General features: G+C 38.4%; 1 protein-coding gene across 1 annotated transcript in view; it reads right to left on the bottom strand.

Annotated features, from left to right (window-relative positions):
* Positions 1–2,490: 2,490 nt before the first annotated feature.
* The window catches only part of SCN11A (sodium voltage-gated channel alpha subunit 11), an 80,099-nt gene continuing 63,533 nt past the window's right edge, over positions 2,491–19,056 (bottom strand). The window contains exons 23-26 of the mRNA XM_008710137.2: positions 17,801–17,942; positions 12,250–12,350; positions 7,171–7,441; positions 2,491–4,100 (exon numbers count right to left, since the gene is read on the bottom strand). Coding sequence (XP_008708359.2) covers positions 3,070–4,100; positions 7,171–7,441; positions 12,250–12,350; positions 17,801–17,942 — 1,545 coding nt within the window. The 3' untranslated portion in view covers positions 2,491–3,069. The remainder of the gene's footprint in view (positions 4,101–7,170; positions 7,442–12,249; positions 12,351–17,800; positions 17,943–19,056) is intronic.

The raw sequence follows: 19,056 nt of genomic DNA, 5'->3' as shown, positions 1-19,056 counted from the left end.
TTCTCCTTATACTCCTTACACTCTGGGGTCCCCTCCACTTCAAACATCTTCCCAAACAAATCCCCCTCCATCACAATTCTGTACATCTATCAGTCTCATCTCAGGTCCCCACTCTCTCTCATGAAGCCTTCCCAGGAGCCTGCCTACAGCGACATTCTCAGAGCAGAGGGGTGTCCCTGGTTTACTGCACCTGTTATGTTGCATTGTATTATCATCACATAAATGCTTGTCTAATACTCTTTCCAATCAGCATATATGCTCTTGAGGTTAAGAGCCATTGATTGAAAGGAGTTTATACAGGGTGGCACTGCACTGGCTCTCAGGAACATGTCTGTTGGTTGAATTAAGCAGGGGTAGATTTGCCAGGAAATAAGACTCAGAAGACAAGTCGGTTGGCTTCTTGTGCCTGTAGGGCTGTTTGCCCTGGACATTCAGCATGGCCCCAGGAGGATGGAGCTCAGACTATCATCTCTGAGTCTTGGGGGTGTCTTGGATCCTCACACAGTGAGAGCAAGCTCAAGGGAGAGAGCTTTCTAGCATCCATCCATGATTTAGATAATTCACCACTTCCTGCCTTGACTTTTCTCCCTTAGCCCTCTGGCTCTTGGAGGGCCAGGCTCACAGGGATACTGAGAAGTGCTCAGAAAAAAAGCATGTTGGGCATTTGCTGCCATCTAGTGAAGGAAGTGTGGCTCAGTTTCTTGCTAAAGCTAAGCAGATCCTGTGCTATCCCTGAAAGCTGGCTTCAGGAAGCCAGCCTTGGCAAAAGGGGTGTATGGAAAAGGTGAAACCTCTGCACAGAACAGATCACACCCAGGCCCCTAAACTGTAATCTTGGATGGGCAAGACCACATCCTTCTAGAACCTCCCCTACTGGGTATCCCTTCTGGAATGATGGCCAACCACCTTGTTCAGAAAACTTGGTAGGCATCTGTAAAACACCCAGTGTTCATAATCAGAGGCATCTTTTAGGGAAGTCATCAGGCATCCACGGTGCCTCAAGTGGAACTGGCCATGACTTTGGAACTGGTGATTTCTTTTTTTTTTCTTTTTTTTCTTTTATAAATTTTTTTAAAGGTTTTATTTATTTATTTGACACAGAGAGACAGCCAGTGAGAGAGGGAACACAAGCAGGGGGAGTGGGAGATGAAGAAGAAGCAGGCTCCCGGCCTAGGAGCCTGACGTGGGGCTCGATCCCAGAACGCTGGGATCACGCCCTGAGCCGAAGGCAGACGCTTAACGACTGCGCCACCCAGGCACCCCTGGAACTGGTGATTTCTACAAGGTCCTTGCAGCCCTGTAGGGGAGCCCCTGTGGCCCTGTCTCAAAGCTTTCCTGGCTCTGGGACGACCCACTCCCCTTCCCCAGCATGGCACAAAGGCTCAGGCTCCACCAGGTGAGTGACCGAACACTCATTAGGTTACTGGGAGGTACAGCTGAGATTATTCATGACAAATGCTCAGCCAGTGCCTGATGCACAGCAACCACTAAGTAAAAATCAGGTATTGATAAAGATTAGATAATGATAGTGTTGCTATTTTGCCAAAGCTCCAGAGCATAAGGCTGCCTACAAAACTCATAAAATTCAAGTCCTGGATATGAATACACACTGAAAATAATCACCGGTTCAGTGCACTGGAGCACCCAGTGCTAGACAAGGCAAAGCAGGTCAGAGGCTTGGAGGCTCAGGCCTCAGACGTTGGGCTGCTGATGGCATGCCAGCCCCTCCAGCCTATCTGCGGGACTGGTTCGCACATGGTTTTCCTCCACACTTCAATTATCACGATGTAAGTTTTCCACCCCCAGGGCAGCCTCTTGCCAGGCCTGATGTCTTGTTTGGTCTCTGGGCATCTCCAGTTTTTAGGGAAGTCCTGGGCCTTTTGATAGGCCTGGCTTGTTCTCTGGACTGCATTTCACGCATTCAGCCAGAACTGAATACAGAGGTCATCAAGCTAAGATTTCTAGCTAACCAGTACATTCTCTGGCTCTCCAACCCCAAGGTCCAGGTGTGGCTAAGAAGGTGCTCTCTCAGTCCAAGGTGGCCACCACAGATATTTTAAATGAGGCTTTCTTATTGGTTCCAGCCAGTGGTGTGCTGGAACCAGCTAGGGCCAGCTCATAAGAACTGATTGGGCATCTCATCACACCTTCACATTCAGGATTATCATGGTGGTAGCCTGAACTCAGTCCTGATGGGAGTAGTCACCACAGAAATCAATACATGTTACAAATTGTGGTGCTTTTTTTTTTTTTCTGAAGAGCCAATCATTATACACTTATCAGCATATGATGGGCTCCCATCTCAATTTCAAGCAAAGCACCACTTTTGAATGGCTACTTAATGCAGACACCAAAGATTTTTTGAATGAAATGTACCACCTAAATGAAATACATCTGAATGAATGTACCATCTGAATGAAAATACAAACTGAAAGTCCAATTTATTTATTTTTTTCCAAATGTAGGTAACGGAGACTACAGCTGGTGAAAGATAGGGTGGTAAATGACAAGTCAAGATCACACCTTTTGTTCAAAATAAACCCAAAATACTAATGTTGGTAAAAATATCTGTAATAAGCTATTTGTTTATTGGCAGGTTTTGAATTTTTACTCAGCATGCAAGAGAGTTATATGTGATAAGCCACATACTTGCATTGGGGAAATCATTGAACAAAGGTATTGAACAATGTACCTAGAAACAATATGGAAAAACACTATCTAAATTTTTAACATGTTGTTTCTTATTCTTTTTTTTTCTTTTGATGTGATTTGAACTGTGTTTCAATCCTAACATTGGTGTGTCTTCTATAGCCCTTCTAGTGTCTTTTTCCTTGGTAAAACTGTACCAGTGATTCATAGTCAGGCAGCCTTATCTTCTATCCCTGTAAGACCTGTTTGAAATAAACATTGAAATATTATTTCTTTTAGACAGAAAAAAAATGGGATGGCTAGTCATCCCAGTTGACTAGGGGAGTCAACTCCTTGTTCACACGCTGAGCTGTGGACCCCTGGAGCTGAGACACCAGAGGCCAGGTTGTGAGGCTATGAGGTAGGAGTGGAAGTAGGGGCTCAGTCATAGTGGACCTTGCCCTCGGTCACCCCAGAGCTGGACAGGTCTCCATTGCAGAGTGTGTGGAGTGGTGAATGAGGCCTGTCTTCCAAGGCACCTGTGGACATCTTCAGCCTGTATTTTCGAAAGGCCTTTTGAATAACAGCAGCACATCTTTCCTCTTCCTTCCTTTTGGTGGTGGTGACTATGGGTTCATATAACTTCTTGGAAGGGTTGGCTTCCATGAACTTCTCTTCCATCATCACTTTCATGCTGTCCAGGCCATCAGAGTCACCAAGTACCCTAGTGGTGAATGCAAAGAGAATATCCAGGCAGTGGAGACGATCTCCACTCACCATGGGCAAGTCCATCATGAGAAATTGAAATTTATTTGGCTTTGCCACACGCAAAGGCTCAGGAAGGGCATCAGCAAAGTCAGAAAGAACAGAATATTTGATGAACTGTGTTGCTTCTGGGTCAAACTTTTCCCAGACTTCATAGAATATCTCAAAGTCATCTTCACCCAAAGGGTCCTCACTTTCTTCAGTAGCTGTGTTGAAGTTCTCTAAAATCACAGCAATGTACATGTTGACAACGATGAGAAAGGAGATGATGATGTAACTGACAAAGTAGGTGATGGCTATGGCAGGGAGGTGACGGCTGTCTAAGTTGGGGTTGCATGAATCCTTTGATTGCAGCATGGGCTTGAGGAGAGCATCCCAGCCTGCTGAGGTGGTGATCTGGAAGAGACAGAGTATGCTGCCGACGAAAGTTTTGAAGTTAAATATGTCATCAATTCCATGCTCCTCCTTCACTCTGCAAAAACAGCTCATACCAAAAATGGCATAAATAAACATAACCAGAAAAAGTAGAAGACCGATGTTGAATAGAGAAGGAAGAGACATCATCAGAGCAAAAAGCAGAGTCCTAATTCCTCGTGCTGCCCGAACAAGTCTCAGGATCCGACCAATCCGAGCCAAGCGGACAATCCTGAAGAGTGTTGGAGGGAAAGGAATGTGCTCCTGGTTCTCCAAGGCAGAAACCATTGTACCTTAAGAGAAGGAGATAGGGCAATTAATTTCCAGCAGGCACCTGCTTTCAGATCCAACCTGTCTCTCCTGCCTTGGAATCTTAGTGGGACCAACTTTTATCAGTACTTTGTAATTTATGCACTGAACAAATTAAGAACTTTCTTTATCAGTATCGGGGAAAATATCTATCTGTGCCTTAACTTGGAAAATAATTACCGAGCACGGTACAACTTTAGATGGGACTTTAGATGAAATAGGATGTCTATAATATTGAAGACACCCAAGGAAAGGAAAGAGAGTGCAGTTTATGAAAGGCTATTTTGTGACTTATACGCTTGAAGTACATTATCTATGTTGGGCATTGAAAGTCACTCATGGGATAAAAAATATAATAGTTTTCCATATTTATTGGATACATAGAATGGAAAGCAGAAAAACTAAGGATGGATTCCTTCAGATTCGTGTAAGGAAAAACTTCTGATACTGATTGATGGTTGGCTTGAACTTGAGCTATCAGTGGAAATTGTGGAACTTCTAACCCCAAAGCTCCTTAAAAAGGCAGGTTCTAATTTGTATAGGGGAATTTGAACACAACCTGCTACAGGTGAGGATAGGACAGGACTGGAGTGAGATGGTGGTGTTGGGATGTTCAACTCTTGTGGAACTTCTAACCCCAAAGCTCCTTAAAAAGGCAGGTTCTAATTTGTATAGGGGAATTTGAACACAACCTGCTACAGGTGAGGACAGGACAGGACTGGAGGGAGATGGTGGTGTTGGGATGTTCAACTCTTGTGGAAGAGTTCTCATATTTGTCAATATGCTCATTCCAAGGAAGGACTCCTGAGGTCCACTCAAAAAGCTTAAGGGACTAAGTTGGAAATACTTTCCTTATTGTTGTAGACACCTCCAAAAATAACATCTCAAGCAGAGGTGTCTGCAAACAGTGGAATATTTGGTCTAGAATGTCATCCTGTTCTCTCATTGTCTATTCTGTAAGCAAGTGATACAAGATTTGAGACAAGTCACATTTTGGCCCAAATATTATGGAATGGCTGGGACATGCTTGCCTTGTGTAGACATGGCCTTGCTCTTGCTCTGGGGGGTCCTCAAAGTCATTAGGGGTGATGGGCAGCCAAAATTGTCTGCTATCACTTAATGACTAAAGAGAACTAGTTCATAATATATTTCACCAACTGCCCAATTGTGTCAACAAAGCTGAATTCATAGGTTAATTGGGCAGTCAACACTAGTGAGATGTGGAATTTATTAAGTTCCAACTTAACAACAACTGAAGGAGGTCCACTATTTAAGGCTACCTCCTTCACAAATATTTCTTTGACTAACGAAGCCCATAGTAATCTATCCTTTATCTGAGCTCAGTTCCTCTGTGTACCATGGGATTTGGTGTGCAGTTAATTTCTCTATCTTTTTCTGACTTTAAGGTGAGTAAGTCTTAATACTTAAACTGCATTGTTAACTCCTCGAGAGGGATTCACTTTGGCTCACGCTTATTTTGTATCTCTCTAAAAGCTTAGAAAAGACGTTGGGAAAGTGCAAAGGCTCTGTGTTGGGTGGCAGATCTACTGGCAAAGGCATATAAAATGCTGCCCACATTGGTGAGTAGGATTTGGCTCAATGTGTGGATTTTCTCATCCACTGGAGCAAAATGCTTTACAGTGCTCTGCTGTGTAACTGCAATTGCCTAGCAGCTGTTCAAAGGATGGAAGTAAGAGATATCTCCACAACCTGCACGATAGCTGGCACTGCCTGGAAGGAGTTCAGTAAGTAGTGGAATAAATGAGCTGCTCTCTGCATAGTGGAGGAATGGGCTCTTCAAGTTCTCAGAGGGCTGTGCCAGAGTCATTCTACCATCATTTTCTGACATTATTTCTGCTGTGAGTTTCACCAGGACTTGGAATTGGAATTGACTGATAAAGATTAGCAGTCTATTTCACTGGAGGCATGTGGAAAGATCTGTTGCTAAACTTTACCTCCATAAACTTCATGGCTTAGAAACCAGAACAGACTATGAACTGTACCATTTTTTTGTTCTTGGAAACATCTGCATTGCTGCTGTAGTGATAGGAACCAAAATATTTTGATCTCACATATCTGTTTAACACATCATTTCCGAAATAGTACAAAAGCTTCCACTTGTGAAATCAGTTTTCATTGTCTTCATTGCTTTTTGAACTATGAGAACGGCCCCTGGGTGTTTGCACACAATTACAAAAAGTCGAATTATCAGTTTAGTTAAAAGCAAACTGCAAAAACCCAGAGTGTAAAGTCTTACGGTTTAGCCATGGAGAATTTAATTTCAAAGTTTGTGTGTGTGTGTGTGTGTTTTATAAAAAGGTATATGGCAACAACCCTTTTTTTCTCTATTCTTCTTCCACAAACCTTATAGTTAATGCTGCCTGTGTTAAGAAAAATATACTCATTATAGAGTAAGACTGATTGGTGAAGGGGGTCCTAGCAATTGAGACAAGCATAGTTCATGCTGTGGTTTAAGTTAACATAGGATACAGAATAAAAAGAAAGCACTGCTTGTCCTCATGACATACTCTTGGAAGTACAGTCTAGGCTGGGCCATAGAGGTCCTATCTAGAAAGCAAGAGAAGGCTTAGCAATATCACAGGGGTGTAATAATTGTGATCTGATAGCCACATGGATTTTGAACTAAGGAAAACCATGGGAACTAAGTACCAAATCCTTAAAACTAAAAGATGCTCATGAGAGCTTATAGTTGTAATGGAAAGGTAAAACTTTGACTCAGTTACCTGGATTTACCAGATACCCCCACAAAGACTTTAAGGTCATCTTAATTTTGTCTATCTCCATTGAATAAATGGATCTACACAATTATTTAACTCTCTATTTCAGTTGTGTAAACAGTCAAGGGAATGAAAATTGCCCTGTATCTCCTAGCAATTTCCCAGTAGAGAATGGCATCAGTATACCTGTTTATTTTTTCAGAAACCACATTAAGCCTAATTTGTTGCTTTGCGGATAGTTTGGACATACTTCCAAATGAAAAGATTTACTTGTAGCTCTCAGATTAAAGACCCTCAGGCTTCTGATATTACTTACTAACAATAGAAAGAACCACGATCACACAATCAAATAAATTCCAGCCAATGGTGAAGTAGTATTGCCTCAAAGCTAAGATTTTGATGAGACACTCAATTGTAAAAATAACCACAAAGGCCAGGTTGAGACGCTCAAGGATGATTTTCGTGGCTTCAGGCTGGTCATTTGATTCAGCCATCATGCTAAGCATGTTGAGGAAAATGAGGATGATGATGATGATGTCAAAGACCTGGCTTGTGACTAGGTCAAACATGAGACCCTGGCATTTATTCTGAGAGGGAAAAGAAAAAAGGAATCTTAGATCATTTTGCATTGTAAGAATGAAATCATATACATAAAAAAGGCACATACAACAGAATTTGTCCTCTCTTACAACTGAAGCAGTTTCTTGAAAAAATGCATACCCTTTTTAAACAAGAAATTCTTACATTTACATTTTCATTTAAATTCAATTACATAACTTTTGAAGTTGTAGGCTTAGAGCTTTAATTCCATTTTAAAACGAAGAAAATGTTTGGTAATGACATAACTTTGATTTGATGGATGATGTTTTGCTGAAATAAAACAGCTCATGTTGGATTTAATAATAAAAAGATGAACTTTGGTTTCTGTATTTCATCTTTTCCTTTATTTGGGCTTCAATAATATTAATGCAGATACCTACTCACATAATTATGTTGGACGGAATGGAATTAACATCCCCAAGCCTCCATTTGTTAATTCAGAATAATCAGACCTAAGTATACTTAACCAAAACTCTGTATTCAAGCAGTTCTTGAATGCCAATTTTCTAAATATGGTTCACTTGAAAATAAGGCTGGATAAATGGGATTGTGAGGTAATGATTACTAAAAACAGAGATAGAAAAATAGATTATTTCATTTTACTATTGAGGGTGAACTTACATATTGGCTGGTACATAGATGGTCATACTGCTCACAAAGTAAGTCTATGTTAATTGCTCCAGTACAGGTTCCAGCTCAAGTTTGCATGCCTAATCCACCATGTGCAATGAAATGGCTCAGTTGTCTCACTATATTTTCTGTAATCTAAGAGCTGTGAAGCACTACTTCTCTTTACTTAGTGGAAAACTATTCTTTTTTTTTTTTTAAGATTTATTTGTTTGTTTATTTATTTATTTATTTATTTATTTATTTATCAGAGACAGCCAGTGAGAGAGGGAACACAAGCAGGGGGAGTGGGAGAGGAAGAAGCAGGCTCATAGCGGAGGAGCCTGATGCGGGGCTCGATCCCATAACGCCGGAGGCAGACGCTCAACGACTGCGCCACCCAGGTGCCCCATTGTGGAAAACTATTCTTAAACACAAACTCAGACATTAATATTGTATGGTATTCTTGACTATAAATTGATTGTTTTACAATATATGTATATATTAAGGTATTTTATATTATATTATAATCTAATCAAAATATACATACACTAGTCTATTTAGAAAACTCATAAACTGCTGAGAATCATTTGTAGAACCCTAGGTATCTATTATGGTAATCAGGCAAAAGATGATGTTGGTTTGTGGTGGTAGTAGTGGAGAGAGATGTAAGCATTTAGGCTTAAGAGCTAATATGGAAGTAGATGTAGAAGGAATCAGAGAGTGTTTGAATGGAGGTGGCTACGGGAAAATGATAGGCTGAGGCTATAATTTTTGGTTGGTGGAGCCATTCAAGAGAACAGAGAATGAGGCGTTTGGAGGGAAATAATAAGCTCTGCCCTGAGAACATTGAGTTTAAGGGGACAGTGGGGAATCTGAGGGCCTTGGGCAGGTAAAGGTATGGGTTTGGAGTTCAGGTGCGAGCTGGAATGCAGGTGTAGAATTCAATGGCACCAATACTGACATGAATTAAAACCATGAGAGTGGATGATATCAGTCAGGCAGAGCAAGGGCGATGAGAAGAGAGAGGGTAGGGACAGCACTGGAGGATACTACATTTAAGTTGGTGTCTTCCAAATTTTGTTCCAGAATCATTAAAACTTTTATCAAGGAGTCTGCAGAAGAAACTTGAAAGTCAATTGCATTTGCTGTGTGAGAACGCGTCTAGGAAGTCAGAAAGGACCTGGAGAAAAGATGCTTTTAAGGGTGCTCTCCAGGAAATCACAGTGAGTGGCAAGAATAACAGTGAAGGAGAGTAAGCCTAGACCTAATAGTTTAATACTTAGAGAAACAGAGGCAATCAAGGATACAAGTTACCTAAACTGGAAGATATCAAAAAGCATTCAATATCACTTTAGAATGTACAGGGAATCCTACACCTCAGTATCATTTTTAAATCAGTAATGAAGCCCCCCTGTATAGATGGTTCAGAAAGAATCAGAAATTATTCCAGATCCCTTCCTCTATTGTTAAAAACAAAATGCATCACTACTCAGGTTAAAACAGCTAGATTCCAAACCCCCCACCCCCATGCAATTGCTATTCATTTGTTTCAAAGGTCAAAATAATATTTAGATTTCAGAGATAAAAAAGTCTGTGGGGAGATAAAGTTGTGAGTTAAGGTTAACAGCTGATTTAAAAGTCTTAAGTCAAATTCAGGGACATCTGGAATATGTATTTATCTCATGCAACACTGCTCTCTGGAATATAAAAGTTAAGGTAAATGTGATGCATTAACTGGGGAGATGATACCTGCTGGTTGGAATTACTCCTTGTGAAGTCCGAACTGGAATTACTCCTTGTGAAGCCCTGACTACACAGGGAGGGCTATGGCATGACACCTATTCCCAGATGAACCATGTGACGAACATGCCAGAAGACATAGTTAAAGCATGGAGGTGGAAGCTTGCCTCAGGTAAAGTAGTCCTTGCCCACTTGAAGCTTAGCATGCCCAGTGCAGTGGAGAGGCCTTGAAGCTGCAGCTGTGTCATTGCAACTTCTGTTTGGCTATGTGCTGCCTTGCTTGATTTCATATTCTTTATGAAATAAACAGGTAAATATGTGGGAACCTTTTGTGTCTCATGATTCTTTTAGTTAATTTCAAATCTAGGATCAACTAGTATTGAGTCAGTGGTTGCACAGCATGCACATACAAATAAAAATTCTCTTTGTCTTTTTTGTTGGCTCAGGTTCAAATAAGAACCTTTCCAAATATAATTGTATCATTAACCTCTCAGTAAAAAATTCTTCATTGTATAAATTCTAAACACTTTGCCCTAACATTCCCAGATATTTTTAGTGCAACACATATATTTAATCCTAGTGAGATGGACTCTGTGTGTACCCTAAAACATACTCTTTCATTCAATTAATAATTACTGAGAATACACTTTAACCCAAGCTCTTTTCTGAGTCATGGGAATAGCAGTAAACTAAACATACCTTTGGTAACTTGGGGTCTCGTGTTCCAGTGAAAATCTCCAAATCCTATACATGCTTCAAATATCAAGCCCCTCTTCCATACTGCTTTCCTGAACTTTCCCACTGACCCTGCCTTGAAAACCTTCGAACTTACTTGTCAGAGCTACCAACTATGCCTAGTGTATTGCTTTATTATCATAATGCACTCAAGTTCTAGCTCCTCAATTACATTGCAAACACGAAGCATCTCTGGAGTATCTGATAAAGCAAGATTCATCGAGAGCAAGGGTCAGCAAACTATATCCTGTAGGCCAGATCTGGCCCACTACTGGTTTTTGTATAGCCCATGAGCTCAGACTGGGTCTTACATTTTTTAATATTTGGGGAAAAACTCAAAAGGAAAATAAAATTTGGCATGTGAAAATCAAAGAAATCCAAGTTTTAGTGTCTACGAATCAAGTTGCACTAGAACACAGCCATACACATTTGTTCTATACTGTCTATGGCTGCTTTCTGTTACATGGCAGAGCTGAACAGTGGTGGCAGAGACCACGTGGACTGCAAAACGTGCAATATTTACTATCTGGCCCTTTTTTTGCCAACTCCCGAAATAGAAATTTTATCATAAATACTGGTGGAGTGGAAGTCAGTATGTATGACCTAGACTTTATACCAGAAAAGACTGGTAAAATATATTATAAATACATTTTAGATTGGTCAAGATTTAGTCAAAACTATAACAAGATATCACCTGTCATCATTCTCACACCTGTCAGAATGGCTAAAATCAACAACATAAGAAACAAAGGGTGTAAGTGAGGATGTGGAGAAAAAGGACCACTCACGTACTCTTGGTGGGAATGCAAACTGGTAGAAAACAGTATGGAGTTTCCTCAAAAACTCAAAAATAGAACTACCTTAAGATCCAGCAATCACACTACTGGATATTTACCCAAATAATACAAAAATACTAATTCAAAGGGATACATTCACCCTGATATTTATAGCAGCATTATCTACAATAGCCAAATTATGGGAACAGCCCAAGTGTCCATCAACTGATGAATGGGTAAAGAAGATGTGAGATATATATTATTCAAAAGAAGAATGATATCTTACCATTGGCAATGACATGGATAGAGCTAGAGAGAATAATGCTAAGTGAAATAAGTCAGAGAAAGGCAAATGGCATATGATTTCACTCAAATGTGGAATTTAAGAAACAGAACAAATGAACAAAGTGGGGGAGAGGGGAAGAGAGAGGCAAACAAAGAGACAGACTTTTAACTATAGAGAACTGATGGTTACCAGAGGGGAGGTGGGTGGAGGGAAGGTAAATAGGTGATGGGGATGAAGGAGTAACTTTCTGTGATAAGCACAGGGTTATGTATGGAAGTGTTGAATCACTACGTTGTACACCTGAAACTAATATAACACTGTATGTTAACTATACTGGACTCTAAAATTAAAAAAAAAAGATTTAGTTAAAACAAACTATTACATTTACATCATTGCAATGAGTATATACTAAGCACCTATTGTGTGCTCACTTAAAAGCAAATGAAAGTTGTTGCTCAAGTTCTTATTATTGAGTTTGAATGTCTAATTTTCCTTAGGACTTGAGCCAGACACCAGTGTATCTAGGTCTTTGTTGAGTTCTTAGATAATGTCTGTAAACTTAAAAAATAAAGGAGAACAGCACTGCAGAAATCTGAGCTCAAGACCACTTAATGGATCTATGTATTTAGAATGAATCAATTGCTCTCACCAGAGGTCTTGGAATGGGCTTTTGAGGTTTTTTGGATCCTAATTTTTTCATTGCATTATAGTATTTCTTCTGTTCTTCTGTCATAAAAATGTCTTCACCACCTAAGTATATAGAGAAGATGTGAGCTAATTATCATTAACAGTTTTTTTGGAAACAAGTTCTGAATTTTCAGAAATAGTTTCAAAGTTACATTATATTCTATCAATAATTCCTAAAATTCCCATGGGAAGCAAAAGAAGCTGAACTCTATAAGAGGACTGAAACAAGATTTAAGTTAAGGAAAGGAAAAAATGTTACTTTTATCAGCTATATCTTTTTAGAATATGAACAAAGATTACATACTCTTTGCAAACATCCACCACATCTTTAAAAAAATTGAGTATATTTTAGGTTGCATAAATCAAATCACAGTGCAAGAAAAATAGATATTAGTAACAAAAATTTAAACAAAAATCTCACAAATGGCAATTAAATATCTCCTAAATAAATGAATAAATGCATATATCACTATTAATAAAATTTCATAAATTTTCCAGACCCATTCTCAGGAAAAAAAAATTTATAGAGCTTTAAATGTTCTCACTACTGAACAAGAACAAATAGAAATATGAACAAGAAAAATGAAAGGGGGGTAAACAGAGGGGGAAATGAACCGCAAGAGACTATGGACTCAAGGAAACAAACTGAGGGTTTTAGAGGGGAGAAGTGTGGGAGGATGGGCTAGCCTGGTGATGGGTATTAAGGAGGGCACATATCGCATGGAGCACTGGGTGTCATACGCAAACAATTAATCATGGAACACTACATCAGAAACTAATGATATACTGTATGGTGACTAACATATCATAATTTAAAAAAAAGAAATATGAGCAAGAATTTTCACTTCTGGAAATTTTAGGAGGAAATAAAATATCTAGAAATGCTGGTAAATTAGAACAGAATTCTTTTAAAATGTATAGCTAAACTTGCACAAAAGTAAGAAAAATCTCTGGGGTCTGAAAATCAACAGTGATCAAAGAGTAGTAAATTAGCCTGAAGCCATTGTTGGCCTAAGAGCATTTGCTAATCTCTGAAAAACTAGAATCTTGGGCCTTAATAACTACAAGGGAGTCATGGGGAAAAGGCTGTGGGTTTATGCCAAGGTTCCTGCATGAATCCGAGACTCCTTAAGTGCTGTCGATGAAAGGGTGAAGAAGAAAACAGAAACTGTCAATTGGCAGTGGAAGACAAGTAGGAAACTATGTTAGTCTGGACTATGGATAAAAACCAGTCTTCCCTGACAATCTGTGAATCCAGGCCTGCCTTGATGAAGGTGTGGGATTTGAATTTTCACCACTACCAGTATGGACCAAAAATATACAGCCCTAGGACAGTCTTTTCAACAATGGTGCTGGGGAAACTGGATATCCACATGCAAAAGAATAAATTTAAATTCTTACTTAACACCCTACACAAAAAAATAACTCAAAATACACCAAAGACATAAATGTAAGATCTAACAACAAAACTCTTAGAAGAAAACATAGGGCAAAAGCTTCACAACACTAGATCTGGCAATGATTTCTTGCATATGACACCAAAGGCACAGATAACAACAACAACAACAACAAAAAGACAAATTGGACTTCATGAAAATTTTAAAATTATGTGCATCAAAAGATACTATCAGTGGAGTAAAAAGGCAACCCACGGAATGGGGAAAAATACTTATATATCATGTATCTGATAAGGGATTAATCAGAATACATGGAAAACTCCTAAAATTTAACAACAACAACAACAGCCAATGTCAGAGAAATTACTATCTGTGTTCTCTTCTAGAATGTTTATGGTTTCAGGTTTCACATTTAGGTCTTTAATCTGTTTTGAGTTTATTTTTGTATATGGTGTTAGAAAGTGGTTCAGTTTCATTCTTTTACATGTTGTTGTCCCGTTTTCCCAGCACCATTTATTGAAGAGACTGTTCTTTACCCATTACACATTCTTGCCTCTTTTGTCATAGATTAATTCGCTTTGTAAGTATGAGTTTATTTTTGGCCTCTCTATTCTGTCATGGATCTATGTGTCTATTTTTGTGCCAGTACCATACTGTTTTGATTATGACAGCCTTGTAGTATAAAATCTGAAACTGTGATACCTCCAGCTTTGTTCTTCTTTCCTTAAGATTGCTTTGATTATTCAAGGTCTTTTGCAGTTCCATACAAATTTTAGTGTTATTTGTTCTAGCTCTGTGAAAAATGCTGCTGGTATTTTGATAGGGATTGCATTGAATCTGTAGATTGCTTTGGGTAGTATAGACATTTAAATAATATTAATTCTTCTAATCCATAAGCATGGAATATCTTTCCATTTGTTTGTGTCATCTTCAATTTCTTTCATCAATGTTTTAGTTTTCAGAGTATAGGTCTTTCACCTCTTTGGTTAAATTTATTCCTAGGTATTTTATTCTTTTAAGTACAATTGTAAATGGAATTGTTTTCTTAGTTTCTCTTTCTGCTACTTCATAATTAGTGTATAGAAGTGCTACCAATTTCTGGATATTAATTATGTGTCCTGCAGCTTTACTGAACTCATTTATTACTTCTAGTAGTTTTTTGGTGGAGTCTAGGATTTTGTATGTATAGTATCATGTCATCTGCAAATAGTGATGGTGTAACTTCTTCTTTAACAATATGGATGACTCATTTATTTTTCTTGTCTTGTTGTTGTGGCTAGAAGTTAACTAGGTTGTTTCAGGATGCCTGGCAGATACAAGTGCCTTCAGTAATTACATTCATCATGGTACTATGTATTAATACTATTATTCTGAGACTGTCCTATGTGTGTGTTGGGGGATAAAACAAAAATGAGTAATTATGGAAATTTTTAATTCTATTATTTCCTGTGCCCATGAGAATCAGTTTTCTCAGTGTGGAAAAGAGGAGATAGAGATTACTATTAGAGAAGAAGTTAAGTGAAAACCTTGTAGTTCTGAACTTGAATAACTAGCATTCATATTTCCAAATACATTTCCTTGAAGTCCTAAATTTGAAGTAGGGCTGCCCGCTGAGAAAACATTGAAGCAATGACAATGAGCATTTCGGGTTGTGATCTCGGAATACCACCTCCCCCCCCCAAAAAAACAGAATTCCTTAGCGAAATGGCTGATTCTTGATCTGGCACAAAAGTGGTATGATTTAGCCCTGAAATATCTTGTCATTCCAGAGAGCAAGGAATCTATCAAATGGGAGGACCTGACTTCAATCCTAACTTTAAAAGAATATTAATTGATCAAAGAATGAATAAATGAATAAATATTTTATGAAAATGAAAGACTCAAAGAAATTTGAATGTTGGCTGGATATTTGACAAATTTAGAGAACTCATGTTAAACTTTTTAGGTGTGGTAATGGAATTGTGGTTATCTTTAAAAAGAGATATGTTTTGAAATATCTGTGGTTGAAACAGTGTGATGTCCATTTGTTTTATTAAAAAAATCTGGTGATAGGATTGGATAAGGGCACAGATGCTATGAAGATGTTCTTAAGTCAATAAATGTGTTGGGTGATGGATCTTTTAGGTTCATTTTAGTATACTCTTGTGCATGGTAGAAATTTTCTATAATAAAAAGTAGAGCAAAACAAAACAAAATGCCATGGCCTGATCAAAACAGTGATTTCAAATGTAAGCTTCCCTCTAAAATTACAAGGTCTGACATCCAAATTGCCAGGATTGATTGCAATCAAGCTGCATATTACAGGGGTGACTCCACACAGCACACTTCCAAATACCAGCAGCAATGTAGTTACAGAAGGACAATGAGTGACTCTCCCAGCAGATACTAAGAAGGCTGATCAGTATCAGGATACATTTTGTATAGATTGCAAGAGTTCAAAAAAAATTAAGAAGATCCATAAAAATAATTAGGAAAACCAAAGGTGCATATTTAGTTACCCTGTTTTAGGATTTTGGGATTCAGTTCCTACATGCAAGAGAAGAGGCCAAAAAGGACAAGATTGGGAATCTGACTCCACAAAAACACTAATTATAGAAATATCAGAAGTCACAAATTAGACTTAATATTTGAAAACATAAGAAAAAGATGACAATCTTGACTTTAAAAAAGAGACAAAGGGAGAAATACGTACAGCCATCAATCTGTGAAAAAAATGTATAACCTTACAAATGACCAAATAAATGAATATAAATCAATGAGATAATACTTTTACCACCAAGCTGGAAAAGATGATAAAAAGTATAAGAAGGAAGGGGGGGTAAAAAGAAGGGGGAATGAACCATGAGAGACTATGGACTCTGGGAAACAAACTGAGGGCTTTAAAGGGGAGGGGGTGGGGGATTGGGATAGGCCGTTGATGGGTATTAAGGAGGGCACGTATTGCATGGTGCACTGGTTGTTATATGCAAGTAATGAATCATGGAACTTTACATCAAAAACTTAGGATGTACTGTATGGTGACTAACATAACATAATAAAAATTTTTTATTAAAAAAAAGTATAAAAATAAGAATGGTGAAACAGAGCAAACAGGCATATTTACATCTTGCAAAAGGAGAGTACCCAGCATAGCATTTCCAAAAGGTTATTTGATAATATATCTTTAATGCCTTAAATTCTAGAAACTTATCCTGAAGAAATAATCACAGATACAGAGAGAATTTCAAGAATGTTCATGATTGTTTTAGAAGAGCAAGAAATTTGGAAATGATCTAAATGTCAGAAAAAGAAAGGAATGATTTAGATAAATTATTATTTATCCATAATATGGGATGCAATTTAGCCCTGAAAATTCTTATAAAAAAGATGATTTCATCACATGGCCTCATAACTAATGGGGAGGAGGGGAAAGTACAAAATTAAAAGTATCATGTAATCGCAACCATGTACAAGGAATACATACATATTTAGTGAGAAAGTAACTGGAAGAGATTATGTCAAAATGATGAAGCTTAATCTAAAATTGTTATCATTTGGTGGTCACCTTATGGGTGGTTAAATTTTTTTTTTAAATCTTTCTTTATTTTCCACATTTGCCACACATCCCCTATGAATTATGGAATCAGAAAAAAAATAAACATCTGTTTATTACAATGCATGAAGAAAAAGATCTCCCTAAAAAAACCTGCCACTTCCTCAAACATCTTCTTTCCAAGTTCAATAAATCTGCTGAGACTTACATGCTGGAAGCTAGGACACAAGTTTGCTGGAAGAGGAGAGTTTTTCTTTTTATCTTGGATAACAAGGTACACTTGAAAGGTTACTTAAGTATGACTACAGTGTCATAAATACTAATACTGGTATTTGTTTTTCTGTTGGGGTTTAACAATGCCCTCCATTTAAAGAGGGTAGAATAAAAAGTAAAAACAATGATTTAATAAAACCCAGCTGTGCTCAGTCTCTTTTCAGCCATGTCTTCAAGAATCTTCTCCAGGTGGCTTTGTTCCCATGCAGATGATAAAGGTTACTTTGCACAACAATCTAGATTAGAACTGTGTTCCATCCAAGCCTTTGGAAAAGAGAGGTGAAAATACCAAATCAGGACAACTCCCATACTTATCTTTTTCTGCTGTTGGTTGAAGTTGTCAATAATAACACCAATAAAAAGATTCAGAGTAAAGAATGAACCAAAGATGATAAAAGCCACGAAGAAAAGGTAGTTCACTGGTTGTTCCTCAAACCCGGGCTGTAGTTCTTTCTGTTAGGGATTTTTTAAACAAGAAAAGAAAACAATTACTGGAGAAAATTATAAGCCATCTTAACTGCCTTATCTAGAAGTCCAAAGTGTTTCTCAGCAGTAACATTAACTATTCAGGCCCTTGAACAGCCATGGCCTCTCCAGGGAAACCCACTTTCAGTTTCCCCTAGAGGAGCTTGACTGGTACCATGCAATGGGGAGGGGATGTGACAAGAGGGTTACGTTTTTTCTTCTAAGCAATGGAGAACCATGAAAGGGTTGTAAGAGAGAGAAATGATGTGATCACATGTGTCCTTTGAGAGGGTGTCTAGGATGTGTATATGGACACATAACTAGAGAGAGCCAGACTGGAGAGGAGGCCACTGTAGAAGGGGCATAGTCCCATCAGGCACAGGTGACTGACTACCAGCTCTTGATGAATGATAACATCCTTCATATTAGAGCCCACTGTTGTATTTAGTCTGTGGTTGTGTCCTGTCACTCTTGAATTCCTAGGGCCTAGTATACTTTGTGACATGTAGATTCTCAATACACATTGAATGAATGTTTGGATGTATGGATGGATGGATGGATGAATGAATAGTCAAGCTATAGAACAGACACAAAAATGGACTACAACCAAGTTCCCCCAACTCAGAGTATGACCGAAAGCATACAAAATCCCTTTCATCCAAGTTCTTCACATTGTCATTGGCTTTATGCAGTTTGGGCATAGGTGGCAGGACAATTTCTCTTTTCTTTCTCCAGATCACGTTCAAAGATATAGCTATGAGTGTTGATAGCTCTATCACCTGTTGAATGTTTTTATGATATTTGTTATTCAACACCCACCATACAGACTAATGTAATGAAGGTAATATTTGAAAATATTTTTCTTTTGCCTTGAAGAGTACATGACCTTAGTACCAGTTGGCTTGAGATGTCCATTTGTTCAAACTAGGGGTAGGCATTAGTACAGAAACAATACAGTGAAAAGAAAGAATTACTGTCAGCATCTGACATTTAAAATAGGATTATATAGCAGACTAACTATCCTGCAAAGAGAGATTCAGATAGGAAGAAGAAAGACAAAAGATCACCCCTCTTGTACCTAGGGAATTGTCAGAAAAAGAGA

The sequence above is a fragment of the Ursus maritimus genome, unplaced genomic scaffold (assembly GCF_017311325.1).
Source record: "Ursus maritimus isolate PB19 unplaced genomic scaffold, ASM1731132v1 scaffold_20, whole genome shotgun sequence".
In the NCBI taxonomy this organism is placed as follows: Eukaryota; Metazoa; Chordata; class Mammalia; order Carnivora; family Ursidae; genus Ursus; species Ursus maritimus.
This window is presented reverse-complemented; position numbering and strand designations above follow the sequence as displayed.